The sequence below is a fragment of the Chinchilla lanigera genome, unplaced genomic scaffold (genome assembly GCF_000276665.1).
Source record: "Chinchilla lanigera isolate Chin_1 unplaced genomic scaffold, ChiLan1.0 scaffold00010, whole genome shotgun sequence".
NCBI classification, from domain to species: Eukaryota; Metazoa; Chordata; class Mammalia; order Rodentia; family Chinchillidae; genus Chinchilla; species Chinchilla lanigera.
The window spans coordinates 8,490,531-8,504,488 of record NW_004955411.1 but is presented as its reverse complement, the minus strand read 5'-3'; the positions used below and the strand labels follow the sequence as shown (position 1 = coordinate 8,504,488).

Sequence of the window (13,958 nt, the reverse complement as noted above, 5' to 3'; positions counted from 1 at the left end):
AGCAAACTGATACAGAAATTAATATAAATAATTTCCTCCTTTTTTCTCCCTCTGCCCCTCCTCTCTTTGCTTTCATGGTTAAAAACTTGGCGTGCTGTTACATTTATTTTATTGCAAGTTGCTAGAAATCCTTTGTGAATGTAGAGGTAAATAAATATGTAAATAAAGTGAAGTGTTTGGCCTAACCACATATCAGAACACACACCATGCTACGGAAAAACATTATATTCCCACGCAGCAGCCCCGTCCATACTAAAAATACAAACCCAAGTGGAAAATCCAGGCTGCAAAAAATGTCAGGTCCAATTGAACCATAATTTATAACACTGGGTTATCTGGTTAAAAAAAACCAAAAACTCAGTGTCTAGTTTGTTTTAGAAATTCTTACAAAAGGCATTAAATTATCTTTTGCAGTTATAAATAACTCAATATGGACTACTGCTCTTAATGATGGTAACTTCAAATCTATGGGCTTAGGATACTGTTGAAAACATCTGCAGCCATGTCAAATGGTTTGATGGTATGAAGTGAATCTCCAACACATTCACCATGACAAGTCCTCACTCTTCTACTAAATTATCCAACGATCTTCACATAAAAATACCCTCTGCTGCACTTTTATAGCAGGAGTATCTACAGATTATTTTCACATAACTAACCTAATAAAAAGCCGATAAAAGCTACGAGAATGCCAAAGCTCAGCAAAATAAAAAATGTAAAATACTCTAGTGCTGATTTACTACAATAGTAAATCCATAAAAAATACAGTATATGAAATCATTACCTGGACTTCAGTAGATAAGACCATCATAGAAGAAGTCTAATCTTTATTAAGTACCCATACGAGAACAGATGCGCTTTGAATTATCTAGGCCTTAATATGAAAGATGTAATTTATAGATAAATATGTGAGAACTAAACTAGATTCTTGAGAAAAGATTATGAGAATTCTATTCATACCAAGAATAAGATCAATCTAATCAGGACAAAGATCAAGAGACTACTGAGAAACTATTAATCAGAACAGCCAGAATCCCACAACATAATACTGTGTGATCTATACTATTAAGGTTGTAAAAAGAGGGCTATACTTTAAGGGACAATCGTTCCTCACTTGTGGAAAGAAGATGAATGAAAACTCAGCCAAACCCTTCATCTAACTAAATTACACCTCGCTGACCGAACCATAACCAACAAGCTAAAAACACAGGCGTCTGCAACGTCCCTGCCGCGCTCCCTTACTCCGCTCCACCACTCACAGAGCCCGATGGAGCTGCCGGCACGAAAGGGGTTCTGCAATATTCTAGATATAGAAAATGATGGCAGGGAAAAGACCCTGTAACGTGATCTGAGTCCTTAAATATTAAGCTGATTATACAACAGCCATTTCTTTCACAACGCAAATTTCAAACCTTCAGATCAACTGGAAATGCTCACACAGCTCATAATTTCCCAACAATTCTTCACAAATATCCAACAGATTTGGCTCAAGGTCCTGAGGAAATGACAGTCTATCAGTAATCTATTTATACCTTGCAAACTGTATCCACATCCCAGGGTATTATAGTCCTTAGGTCGATGACTTCACAGGACACTCCAAGCTTTTCTCTTGCCATAGAAGCTACTTCCCGGATCACGTGAACCTAAGAAGCACAGAAAAATATTCAAGGATTGACTAGAAAGACTGCCTGAGAAAACTAGTTAAAAGCTGACAATATTTACAGAGATATTATGTATAGTCAACAGAATAGGTCCATATAAAGATTTCATAAATTTTATATATGTTAAATCCATAGTCTATCAAAATAATCAAATATAAATGTCTAAAAAACAGATTCTTAAAAGGAATGAAGTAGGTGCTGAAGATTCTGATTCCAAGGGTAACACATGGTAGATAAAGTCATAAGTAGCATGTAACACACCACATAAGGAAAGCACCCAGAGGAAGAAATACAGGGCAAACACCACGGAATCCCACAGCTCACCAACATTTAAGAGAAAAACAGCAATCACAGAAGCTCACTAAAAGTAAAACAATGCAAAACAAAACACAGCTAAAGAGATAAGAAAAAAATTAAGAAATCAACAACTGGAGACACAATATCCCAGAAGCTAAAGAAAAAATCCATTTCATAAAGATAGCAGCCAATGTCATACAAAATAACAGTATGGGATAAGGTTTAGATTTAACAATTACAATACTAGATTACTAAAAGCAAGTTTAGTAAATTAATGGATACAAAAGTTGTAAGGCATCAGAATGTAAAGAAATTAAGTAATTAAATAGATAGTATAATATAGCTCTGCAAGTTTAATGGTAAGAGTCACGCATGGTAGCATACGCCTATAATCCCAGCTGCTATGGAGTCTGAGGTAGAACAATCACAAGTTGGCCAGCCTGGGTAACTTAGTGAGACCATGTCTCAAAATTTTTTAAAAAGGAGGCTGGGACTAATACAGAAGTACTAGTAGAGAATAGCACAGAAGTTCGTCAAAAAACTAAAAACAGATGTACCATATCACTCAGCTATAGTGCTTTTGGGGACTAAAGTCAGCATACACAGGGATACTTGCACACTCCTGTTTATTGTGGCAAAATTTATAAGAACTATGGAACCAGAACCGGGGCCCAAAGCCCAGTGAACAGATACACAACACGTGGGTATCTACATAAATAGTGTGTTATCCAGCCATAAAAACCCAAAACCTTGTCATCTGCAGGAAAACAGATGGAACTGGAGATCACTATGGTAAGTGAGATAAGCTATACTCAGGAAGACGAGTATCACACGCTTCCCAAGATGGAAACTTAAAAAAAAGATGGCATGAACATTAGAAAGGAGATGAATATTCCACAAGAAGAAGGGAATAGGGGATGTAAAGGAGGGTAACGGTGGATGACATCATCTGAATATGTCACATGCACAGACAAAACTAACACACTGAAAAATTAACAGGCACTCATAAAATGTATTACAATGGAATAAGATACAATAAAATAAAAAACGGGAAGGGGAAGGGAAGCTTGGGCTCAGTGGAACAGTACTTGCCTAAAATATATAAGGCCCCACATTTGACCCTGAATACCACAAAAAAAAAAGCTTAGTGATAAAAGAAAGGAGGAAGACAATGGTACTTAAAGGGAAAGGCACTCTCAGATATGAAGACAAGACACAAAACTTTTTAATACAGCAACACAGAAAGGAAAACCTAAGGATCCAGGAGGGTGAGGGATTAGCTGTTTATCACAGTCCTAGAGGAAGGAAAATGGGATGCACTCTGACAGACTTGCAGGGGCAGCTACAAAAGGAAAAGGGGCCTTTTCTTCAAAGACAAAAGGAAGAAGGCAAAGATTAGCACCCATGTGGGGGGTGTGAACGGAGAGCAAGCGTGGGAGTTAGGGCTGGATGCTTGCTCACTTTCCCACAAAGAAGAGAAGCACGGCGACAGGATGGGCGGAGGACAAAATGCTTCCTCCTCGGTGGGCTGTGACTCACCAAGCGGCATGGTGACCCTACTGCAGGTGAGGACCCGAAGGGCTGCAGCTCTCCATGCCAACAACCAAGCAGAGAGAGTAGGAGCTTGGGACACTGCAAAAAGCTTTGTAATTATCTTTCTATTTAGTGTTGTCTTTAATTTTCTAAAAATAAGCACATACTATGCTGCCCTGGATTTCCTAAAACAAAGTATTTCTTTTACAGAGAAAATGTGACCATTTCTTCAAAAGAGGAAGGGTGAAAGGGAGGGAGGGAGAGACAGAAGGAGGGAGGGAGGGACAGATGGACATACACAGAGACGGGCAGAGTCTATGGCAAGAGAAAAAGTCTTGCACTTAAAGTTTGGAGGTAGGGAAATGTGACAACAAGACATAGAAAAAGCTGGGGTGGGTCAGCGAAGAAGAACCCTGGAAAAGAGAAAAGTATGGAACTGCGAGGCCGGGGCACGGGGCGAGGCCAGCAAAGAGCTCACACGAGATGACAGGAAAGGGAGCAAAACGATCCCAAGTCAAGTGCAGCAACAGGAATGTGGCTATGCAGTATGCACCAAAAGTGTTTTAAATCAATATATTTTTGTAAACTTCCACCATACTTTATCATAGGCTTATATATTTTAGTACAACAGAATTGGCACATCACCTTCCCTCAAATCAATACCACAAACTTTAGGTTACAAATACATTCTGAGAATAGTGACTACAGCTCAGATGTTGAGTACTTGAAATTTACTACTGGAGAATACATACATCTAAAGTGTTCTCACCACACACATACATACATAGTGTTGAATGTGTCACCGACTTGGCAGTTATAATCACTTCACAACGTACACATATAGCAAATTACTGAACACCTTGAAAACACATATATATTTGCAATTACACCTTAACAAAATTAGAGAAAAAAGAAATCAGCATCAGTAGCAACAAACACTCTTAATTGAAGATATAATGAAAGCATCATTTTCAATTCTCCACGTATTAGGATTTAAAGAAAAGGGCTTCCAGGCACAACGTGGGCTTTAAGAGTTGGAATCACTGGTACTAACCTGAGTGCCCCAGGCAACCAGAGTGATATCACTGCCTTCCTGTATGACTTCAGCCTGGGACAGTGGAATATTGTATGGTTCTACAGGAACCTGCTCCACTAAATATAGAAGGGGGCAGAAAGATAAAAGGTTAATTTTTTATGTGACATTGTGGATAAAAGAATGCAAGAACCTTCTTGCAACAAAGCCTTATCTCTACTTTTTCTTTTCCCAAATCTCTAAGTAATTTAAATTAGAAATAGCACTACATGGCTCTATGACACTATATTCAGGTGAACAAATACAATACACATGTATAAAATATATCAGCTATGCTGCAACAGAAAGTCTTTAGTTAGAAACTAAGGACATTTATGAATAAAGTATGGACTTTAGTCAATAACAATATCTCAGTATTGGTTTATTAACTGTACTAATTGTATCACACTAATGTAAGACATTAATAATAGAAGAAACTGTATGTGTCATATATGGGAATTCTCTACAGTATCTTTATATTTTTTGTAAATCTAAAAACATTTTTTAAAAAGTTCAAAACATTGTTACCATATCTGCTAAAACTTTATTTGGAATGAATTAACTTTTTAGACCGAATTTCCATCAAGCAGTAATTACATAGTGGTTTGAAAAGCAGGGGAAACACACACAGTAGGCCCACATTTTTAACTATATTTTACTCTCGCTCCTTGCATCTATGAATATTTCACAAACTGTAACAGCAGAACACTTTCATTTTCAAAGCCACCTAAGGTAGACCTCGAAAAGATAAATTCAATCAGCTCCACCAAGCTGGAAAAACAAGCCGGTGGTATCCCAACAACAACCATGTCTGCTGTCCAAGTCCACTCAATATGGGGTCAAGTGAATCAGAAGAAACTATAAAGAGAATTTTTAAAACAAAATTGATTAGGAAAGTGGCCAGTTTGGGAAACTTTCTTGAGTTCACCTGAGAGGAACAGAATAGCACAAGAGCTGAGTGAAACTGTTACTCCCTTTTTTGCATTTTCCCAACAGTCTTTTTAATTCAAAGAGCACAGAAGAGTGAAATGGAAGCAAAGGCCCCCTTCTGCTCCCCAGTCCTTGCAACTTTGCTGTCCAGAAAGAATTCATCGTAACAGTGTCCTGAGTGTCCACAGTGCACTGCTGTCAGTCTTTCCGGCAGTCAGGCTTTGAATCCTCTTCCTACACTCGCCGAAACACCCTCACAAGGCAGGGCCCCTCCTTCACTACAGAAGTGAGTTCCGCATACTCACTTTCTAAGCTTCCCTTGAGTCTGGGTTACAAGAACAAGCTGTCAATCAAATGCACCTATGGCAGACTCTGAATTAGAAGCTCAAGACATGAAGAAGCAGTAATGGTCCAGAACCCGTTCCAGAGCACTAGAAATGGTGAGGAAAACCCAGAATCCAGGCCCCTGGCCACAACGACTCAGACCGCATGCAGTGCCCACTGGCAGCTGCTGGGGCATCTTTGCAGCACCAGTGACTTTGAGCATTGTTTGAAACCTGGCTCTCAGGCACTCCAGAGATCTGTAAGCTTTTTATTATCCTTCAATAAATATTTTCTGCTCATGCTGAGTTGAATTGATTTCATCTGTTTGAAAACTAAGAAGTCTGACCAATGGTATACTTTTAGATACTTACAACATGCAAGCAGACATACATATATACATAGGCCTATCCTGCTTTATCCTTTTACAAATAGAATCACATTGTACAAGCTACTTAGAAGCTTTAAAATTCAATTCTTTTTCATTTAGCAATGTCTTGGCCATGTTTCCATGTGAAAATATAGTTTTTTTTTTTTAACTTCTAAGTAAAAACTACTAAATCTAATGGTATTCTCAGTGATGTATCAGTGATGAACCCATGATGAATTTTATTATTTGTTTGGCGTGTGTGCTATGCATGCATAAACTGAATTCAAATGAGCAACATGTTTAAATAAAAGACAAACGGTAATATCTTTTGTAGATAACTCTCAAAGGCAGATGATAATTCAGCTAACAAACCTAACACATAAGCAATGGTAGAATACTTACAAGCATTAAAACATTTTTTCATCTTTTTTAATTTTTATTTTAAAGAGAGTAGTAAATGAGAAACAAATAAACAAAAAATAGAACAGTAGCAGCATACCAGTATCACAAACATAAACAAATCAAAGCAAGAACATTGAAAGTGACACAGGGTTTCAGGACAAAATAATACGAATTAACAGTGGTTGTTATATTACATATCGCTATCCTCAACTACTTTTGCTCAGATTACCAGATGTAAGAATGGGAGATTGCTCAAACAATTAAAGAGAATAAGAAAATAATTATTAGATAAAACCTCAGAGATAATACAGAGTTTCACTAGACAAGATGGTAGGAGTTCACCATTGTAATTCCACTGCATGTTGTTACCTTCAAATCAGTTGCTCAGATTTCCAGACATAAGCATTCAAAATCGATCAGGACATAACAGATTGTAAGCATTAACTGCTCATTTCAATGCACCATTAGACACCAGCAATACAGTTATTGCAGCTATTCATATATATTTTTATATTTTGCCTTCCTTCTTTCTCTTTTCTTCTTTCCCTCATCCCAGTCGTTCCTTCCTTTGAGCAATTTCTTTCCCTTTCCTATCATCTATTGTGCATTTTGAGTTTTACCTAGTCTTTCAAGTTCCTACACCAAGGAGACAATATGATGTTTACACACCTGGGTCCGACTGATTTCACTTATGAGTGTGCACCCATGTTTATAGCAGCACAATTTGTTATAGTGAAATCTTGGAAACAACCCAAATGCCCATCCACTGAGGAATGGATAAAAGAAGATGTGGTATTTTTATACAACGGAGTATTACTCAGCTGTAAAAAAAGGCAAACTCAGGGCTTTTGTAGGTAAATGAATGGAAGCATTAAAACATTTATAAAGTTACTGCATAGAATACAAACTATGCTGAGTTAGAGTTTTACACTGTCTGAGCCACATTTTACAAGTCAATTTCCTTGAATCACAGCACACCATTTATTTATAGATCAACTACCACTGTTTTTGCCTAGTTCAGCAGAGGTGGCTAGTTGGAAGGAGACAGAATACCCTACAAATGTTTACCATGTGCCAGTCCTAATTGTAAAGTATGCTTTCAGAGATTAATTCTGCCCCATTCTAAACCTAGTGTTGGATGGATGGATGGATGGATGGACGGACGGACAAATGAATGGACAGGTGGATAAATGCAAAGACAAGGTGTCAGACATACTCAAGTAGAGAGGTGTAGTCTACTTAGCAATTAACCCGCATGAAGGTGAAAAATAATGCTGATAGTATGTGACCAAAGGTAGCACACAGGTACTTTGCTACAATCAAAGCAGCAAGATCTACATGGCAGTAGGTAAGTTCTGAAGCTAGTACATACTTCGTCATGCTTATGAAGTGGCTACCACTCATAAATCCAGGTTTTTCTGCCTTATAAATCAGATGGCAGCTGATGATTAGCAAATCTCTGGAACACAAACTCTAAGGGCTGCCACACCAAAAAAATTTGATTCTTCTCTTGGCCCACTGCCTTTGAAATGCTGCCAATGAGTGACCATTTTGTTGTCTAAAGTAAATTACCGAGAAAAATAAGTCCTCATTATTTTAACAATCAAGGAACAGCGTAACAAACAATGCTTTATTCTCTATTTTAAAAATACCATGGAGAGAATTAGATCAAGAGTCTTTCAGTAAGAACAACCAAAAAATCTGTATGTAGATTTACATTAGTTTAACCCTGAGAGCAGGAAAATAAGAATATAATTTTAATATGTTCATTTATTTAGACTTGGTAAATAAGTCACTGGAAGGCTAGTTAAAATTCACAGGTATATTGTAGTTACATTTATTTTAAAGTAAAGGTCATTATTTCAAGAAAACGTTATTTATTTCAAGCTAGCATTCTAGTACCCCTAACCCATGGCTATGTGCTTTTTAAAAGACACAGTAAATAGGAGTCAGAGCACAAGTTTTAAAGAGCTAAAGAGCACCATACACAGGGCCTGGAATATAGCTCAGTGGCACAAGCGCCTGGCTGGCAAAAGCAAGGTCCTGAGTTCAATTCCTGGTACAAAAAAAAACAAAAACAAAAACAAAAACCACTACACATGGACGCTTACAGATTTCTATGTTCAGAGCATTGGAACTGACCCCATTCTATTTCACCAGATGCTGATTACATTCAAAGCTTTGTACTAATGAACACTCCACAGAGAAATCCTGAAGTGCAAAATACACACAGTATTGATGAAATGCACAACTTAGAAAAAAACAGAAATCTATTCTAGGCCAAAATATAAAACCTAAAATAATCTGAGGGGACAGATTTTTAAATGAACATTACAGAATTTCTACACATTTGTTTTCCCATAGATATAAATGCTTCCATATGCATATTGCAAATTCAATTACAGATTCAAGGCATGAATTTGTGTATGTTGGCCATTTTAATTTCCATTCTCCCCCTTTCTTCTTCCAATATTCTTTCAAGAAGCCACCTTAAACACCTCTGTGAGAGAGACGGTGTACAAATAACATAATCATACATATTAATAATGTAATTTACTCATTTAATGGGGAGGGTAAACCCAAAATATCCGTTTATCACATGGATGCTGGGCGGAAACCGAACAGGGAAATCCACGCTACTGAGAAGCACAGACCTGACCCGGAGCTATAAAGATGGAATGAGATCATTAACGAACCAATAAAAACATTCTATCAGCAACAAGAACAGCGCGCTTCGGGAATAGAGAGAGACAACGAGCTGTGCGGAAGTTTCCCCAGAAAAGGGTGCGAGGGATAGAGGCCTAAGGAAACAAAGACACCTCACATGACAGGACGTAGGGGAAACACGCACAAAAGACAGACAGACGCAAAGGAACAGACGTGTGCAAGTACGTGCGTGCTTTGGACACCTAAGAAAACACAGGCTGACGTGTTTCAGGTAAAGATACACGCTGAGCCTTACAAATTACATTCCTCCAGCCCTCGAAAGCACTTTCCAATTCTCTCTGATTTGATATATTAATAAATGCTAGGGAAAGCCTCTGTAAGCGATTACCACTCACACCTAATGGTGCCAGTTTCCCCGTGAAGCACACTACGCCCACCTCGGAGATAACAGGGTCGTTTCTCCTTCCTGGCCCTCATCCACAGTAGCGGCACTTCCCCACCAGTGTGGAACTCGGGAGGGCTTTCTGCCTATTGCATTATGCGTGACAGTGGGAAAATAAACCGATAACATAAATGTTCTATTGGAAAAGGAAGCAGAATGTGTTTCCAAAATGTGAGTTCATGCTGCCTGATTACTACAGCATATTCAAAGTCTCTATACCTGAAAAAAATCTATCTCATTAGTTAGAATTTATAGTCTGGTGGAAGTAAATGCTAAATGAGGCAGATCCCTCAGCCACAAACCCAGCTCTGACCTTCAGGTTAGCATAATTAATTTGGTAGTCTCTGCGAACGTATTATATTGGTTTTCACCCCATTATCCCACCCGTAATCACAGGACATCATAGGAGCAGAATGAGGACATATTAAGCTAATCACCATGGCATCTTTTGTGTTCTTAGGAAGAAAGCAGCATTACAATTTAAAATAATTGAATGATAGTCATTAAAGCCATAAAGAAATTTTTCATTCTACAAGTTATTCTTATCCCTATTATTATCTGCTGTATAGCACTGACACAGGCACTGCAGAATATTTCTTCATGAAAGAAACTCTGTTTGGAAAATGTCAGAACAAACATGGAAAATGAGGCTTCTGCTAAGTCATACAACTGTCAAAGCAGCACAACGGCATCCAGGATTGTATCTGTAGTTTCCTTATCTTCTGAGATGATCTTAACTATATCCTAACTGATCAGAAACATGAAGATGTGAAGATATAAATTTAGTATCTATGCATCTCACGTACAATTCTGCTAGAAACTCTTGACCACTAAATAAAAACGAGTAACCAACTAAGCTGTTTATGCATAAATATAACATCACTGCAAATACTACCTTGGGTATAACCTAGAGACTTCTCATACTGAGCTATTTTGACATATAAGGTGAATTTAAGATTCTAAATATATTTATAAGTTATCTTTTCAGAATACCATGTTTTCATAACACTGAAAAGTAAAAACGTCACTTATTATTTTTAATTGAACAGCAATATCAACTCAAAATAAACTTCTAATCCAATTTCAACAAAAATGCACTTGAAATATTTTGTCCTTAATATTTGGAAAAATCTCACATTTCCAATATTTTACATAATCAGATAATGAGATCTCATCATAATAGTTGGAAAACATGTATCACAAGGCAATGATATAATAAAGCAACCTTGGCAGGCTTTATTATAAAACTTTCAAATTAACCTTACTATATCTTCTAGTCTCATGTAACACAGTATAAGAAAAACAAGATTTTATGAAACTATTCCATAATATACACAATATATTTGAACTGCCAGACTGGAAAAAAAAAAAAAATTAGAGTGGTACCTTGGTTTACAAATTCCATTTGTTTTATAATTCTGAGGAAGATCGCTGAATTTTGTCTGTGTGGGGAAGATAGCCATGGTTGTGTGTGTCACCAAATCTGGAACTTGCGAATGCCAAGTATCTCGCAAAGTTCTGCCACATGCTTTTGTTTGCAAACCAAATTGTTTGTAAACAGAAGTGCCCCTAAGCCAAGGTATTACTATAACTGAATACCAAATTAAAGGGATATTTCAAAGCCATTCCACATCAGCACACAAGAGTTTCAAAGGGAAAAAATCACCTAACAAAAAGAATTACGTTGAGACACAGAAAGAATACTGACTTTCATTGTCAATGGTAAAAATGCGCCATTATTTTATGAACTGCCAAGAAAAAAAAATCTGCCAATTAAACTGACAGTCTACAATTTTAATTTTATTTACAATGAAAGAAAAAATGTAATTAGACACGACTTTTGATCTATCACTATGATACATGCATGAAAACAAAATACGAGCAAAATAAATTGGCTTAAACTATGCCTAAAACTCTTTCACTTTTAAAATCTAGTTCTTCTTGCTCAGTTTCGCACTTCTAATCATCAGTGCACATGCTTCTCCACAGAATATCACTTTCTGTGGCACCAACCACGTAAGTGATGCAGCACTGTTTGAATGAATCTGTAGGTAATTAAAAGGTCGGTACTGGGCTCTCAAGCTAGATCAGTAATTATGCGCAGCCTCTTGCTGACTCCTGTTTCCAAACACTTGTTCACGGACTGCAATACCCTGCATTCCCAGCCTTGGTATCTCCCCACAGCCAGATATAACCACATTACCAAAAGAGCACTTCCCACACTGCATCTCCGAAGTTTTACACTCCCAGCTGCAGATGCCTATTCTACTGGAACTGGTGTAGACGTTGAGATCTGTCTGCGATCACATATAGCAACGACTGGTTCCTGGATGAGACGACTGTACGATGCCACTGATTTTCAGTTAATTCCATTTTCAGAGATATTCCAATGGGAAGAGGAAACAGGTATCTTATACTCCATGAACTCTGGTACCAAATATTGAGTAGATGTCTTTAAACAATGAAGTGTTATTACAGATATTTTTCACACTTCATATTCCAAAACTTGAAAGCAACCAAGATGCCTTTGAGCAAGTAAATGGACAGACTGTGGCATGGGTGGGCAATGGAATGTCCACTGAGCACTAAAAAAAGAAATGAGCTATCAAACCATCAAAAGACATGAAGAAATTTTCAATGTATTTTATTAAGTAAAAGAAACCGTTCTGAAGCACTTCCACACTGCATGATTACAACTATATTATACCAAGAAAATACTATGGAGACAGTAAAAATATTTGCTATGACACTATAATGGTGGATGCCATAACACATTTGTCTAACCTTATAGAATATGTAAGATCAACACTGGACCCTACAATAAATTATGGATTTTGGGACTGGGGATTTAGCTCAGCGGCACAGTGCCTGCCTGGCAAGTGCAAGGTCATGAATTCGATTCCTGGTACTGGAAGAAAAAAAAAAATTATGGGTTCTGAGTCATAATGATTGCTTAATGTGGCTTCATCAATTCTAAAAACTGCTCTGCTCCACTAGGGGTTGCTGACAGTGGGAAGGCCGCGCTTATTTGAGGACAGGAAGCATGTGAGAAATATCTGAAGCTTCCTCTCCATTTTACTGGGAACCTAAAGCTAGTCTTTTTACAAAAGTTAAAAAAACTATACACAAGAGGATAAAGAAAATAAAAAACACAAAGGATGCCAAGTTAAATGTCTGTCAAAATTTTTCAGCTTTCATCTTTCAACTTTCAAAGAGTTGCTTATTTAGGTACGGCTCCCTCAGTACATAAGGACTGTGTCAGTCCTTCTCCTTCCAGAGCTTTTTACTAACTTCCATTCAGAGACGCAGCGCCTCTGGCTTCATCAGTCATTTAGTACCTACAGCTCAACTGAAGAATACATGGAACTTAATGCAAGAAATGAATTAATGTAAGTTTTAGAGTTTTTACAACAAAGAGTACTGGCTTATAATTTTCTTTCTCCATGCACCTTAATTTTATATATATAAATAAGAACAGCAATGTAACAACAACCACTGTTAATTTCCTATCACCTTGTTTTGAAATTTTGCCTCATTTTTATTGTTTTTGTGTTATTTTGTTTCTTTGTTTTTGTTATTTTGTTTTTGTTCTTTTCTCTTTAAAATAAAAGAACAAATTAGGTAACTATCAGAAAATTCCATCAGGTCCTAGTCCATGAGCAGTTCAGTTTATCAGGTCAGCCACAATCGATAAAGTTAAAGGTAATTTTGCACTTCAACCAGCCGATTAAAAACCTTTGAGCCTTCCTGGTACTGAATGTTAGGTCAAGGCCTATCATCACCAAATAAAATCACGGCATAATGGCTACAATCCTGCTTATCTTCAGCACCTGGTGTTTTAGGTTTACAACAAAAGCTATCCTGTATGTGTAAGACAGAAATAGAAATCTGCTTAAACAATCATAACAGAATAAATACCAAATAAGGAGGTCCACTCAAGTAAACGAAAATAACTGACAGTAAAATATATTTAAAAGAATACCTAAAACATGCCAAGAGCACATACAAGTCAGCAGGTATTACGGGATGGGTTTAATGAGCACCTTTATCTTCTTCTATACCTTACAGTACAAGCATATGCAGCATGATAATAAAAAATAGTGAGTTTCTAAAATTTATTATAGTGAAAGACACATTGTCATTAATACCCCTCAAAATATTCCCCTTTGCTTCAAACACTTATCCCATCATCCTTATCACTTTCGATTACATCTTCTCCGTGAAAGACCGAAAAACCAACACAATCCTTCACCCTCGTTGCAC

At 37.2% G+C, this 13,958-nt stretch overlaps 1 protein-coding gene across 1 annotated transcript in view; it reads right to left on the bottom strand.

Annotated features, from left to right (window-relative positions):
• Bckdhb (branched chain keto acid dehydrogenase E1, beta polypeptide) overlaps positions 1-13,958 on the bottom strand; it is a gene marked incomplete at its 5' end in the record, with an annotated part of 198,690 nt that overhangs the window by 122,076 nt on the left and 62,656 nt on the right. Inside the window, 2 exon segments of the mRNA XM_005377677.2 lie at positions 1,533-1,643; positions 4,546-4,643. Of these exon segments, the coding sequence (XP_005377734.1) occupies positions 1,533-1,643; positions 4,546-4,643 (209 nt within the window).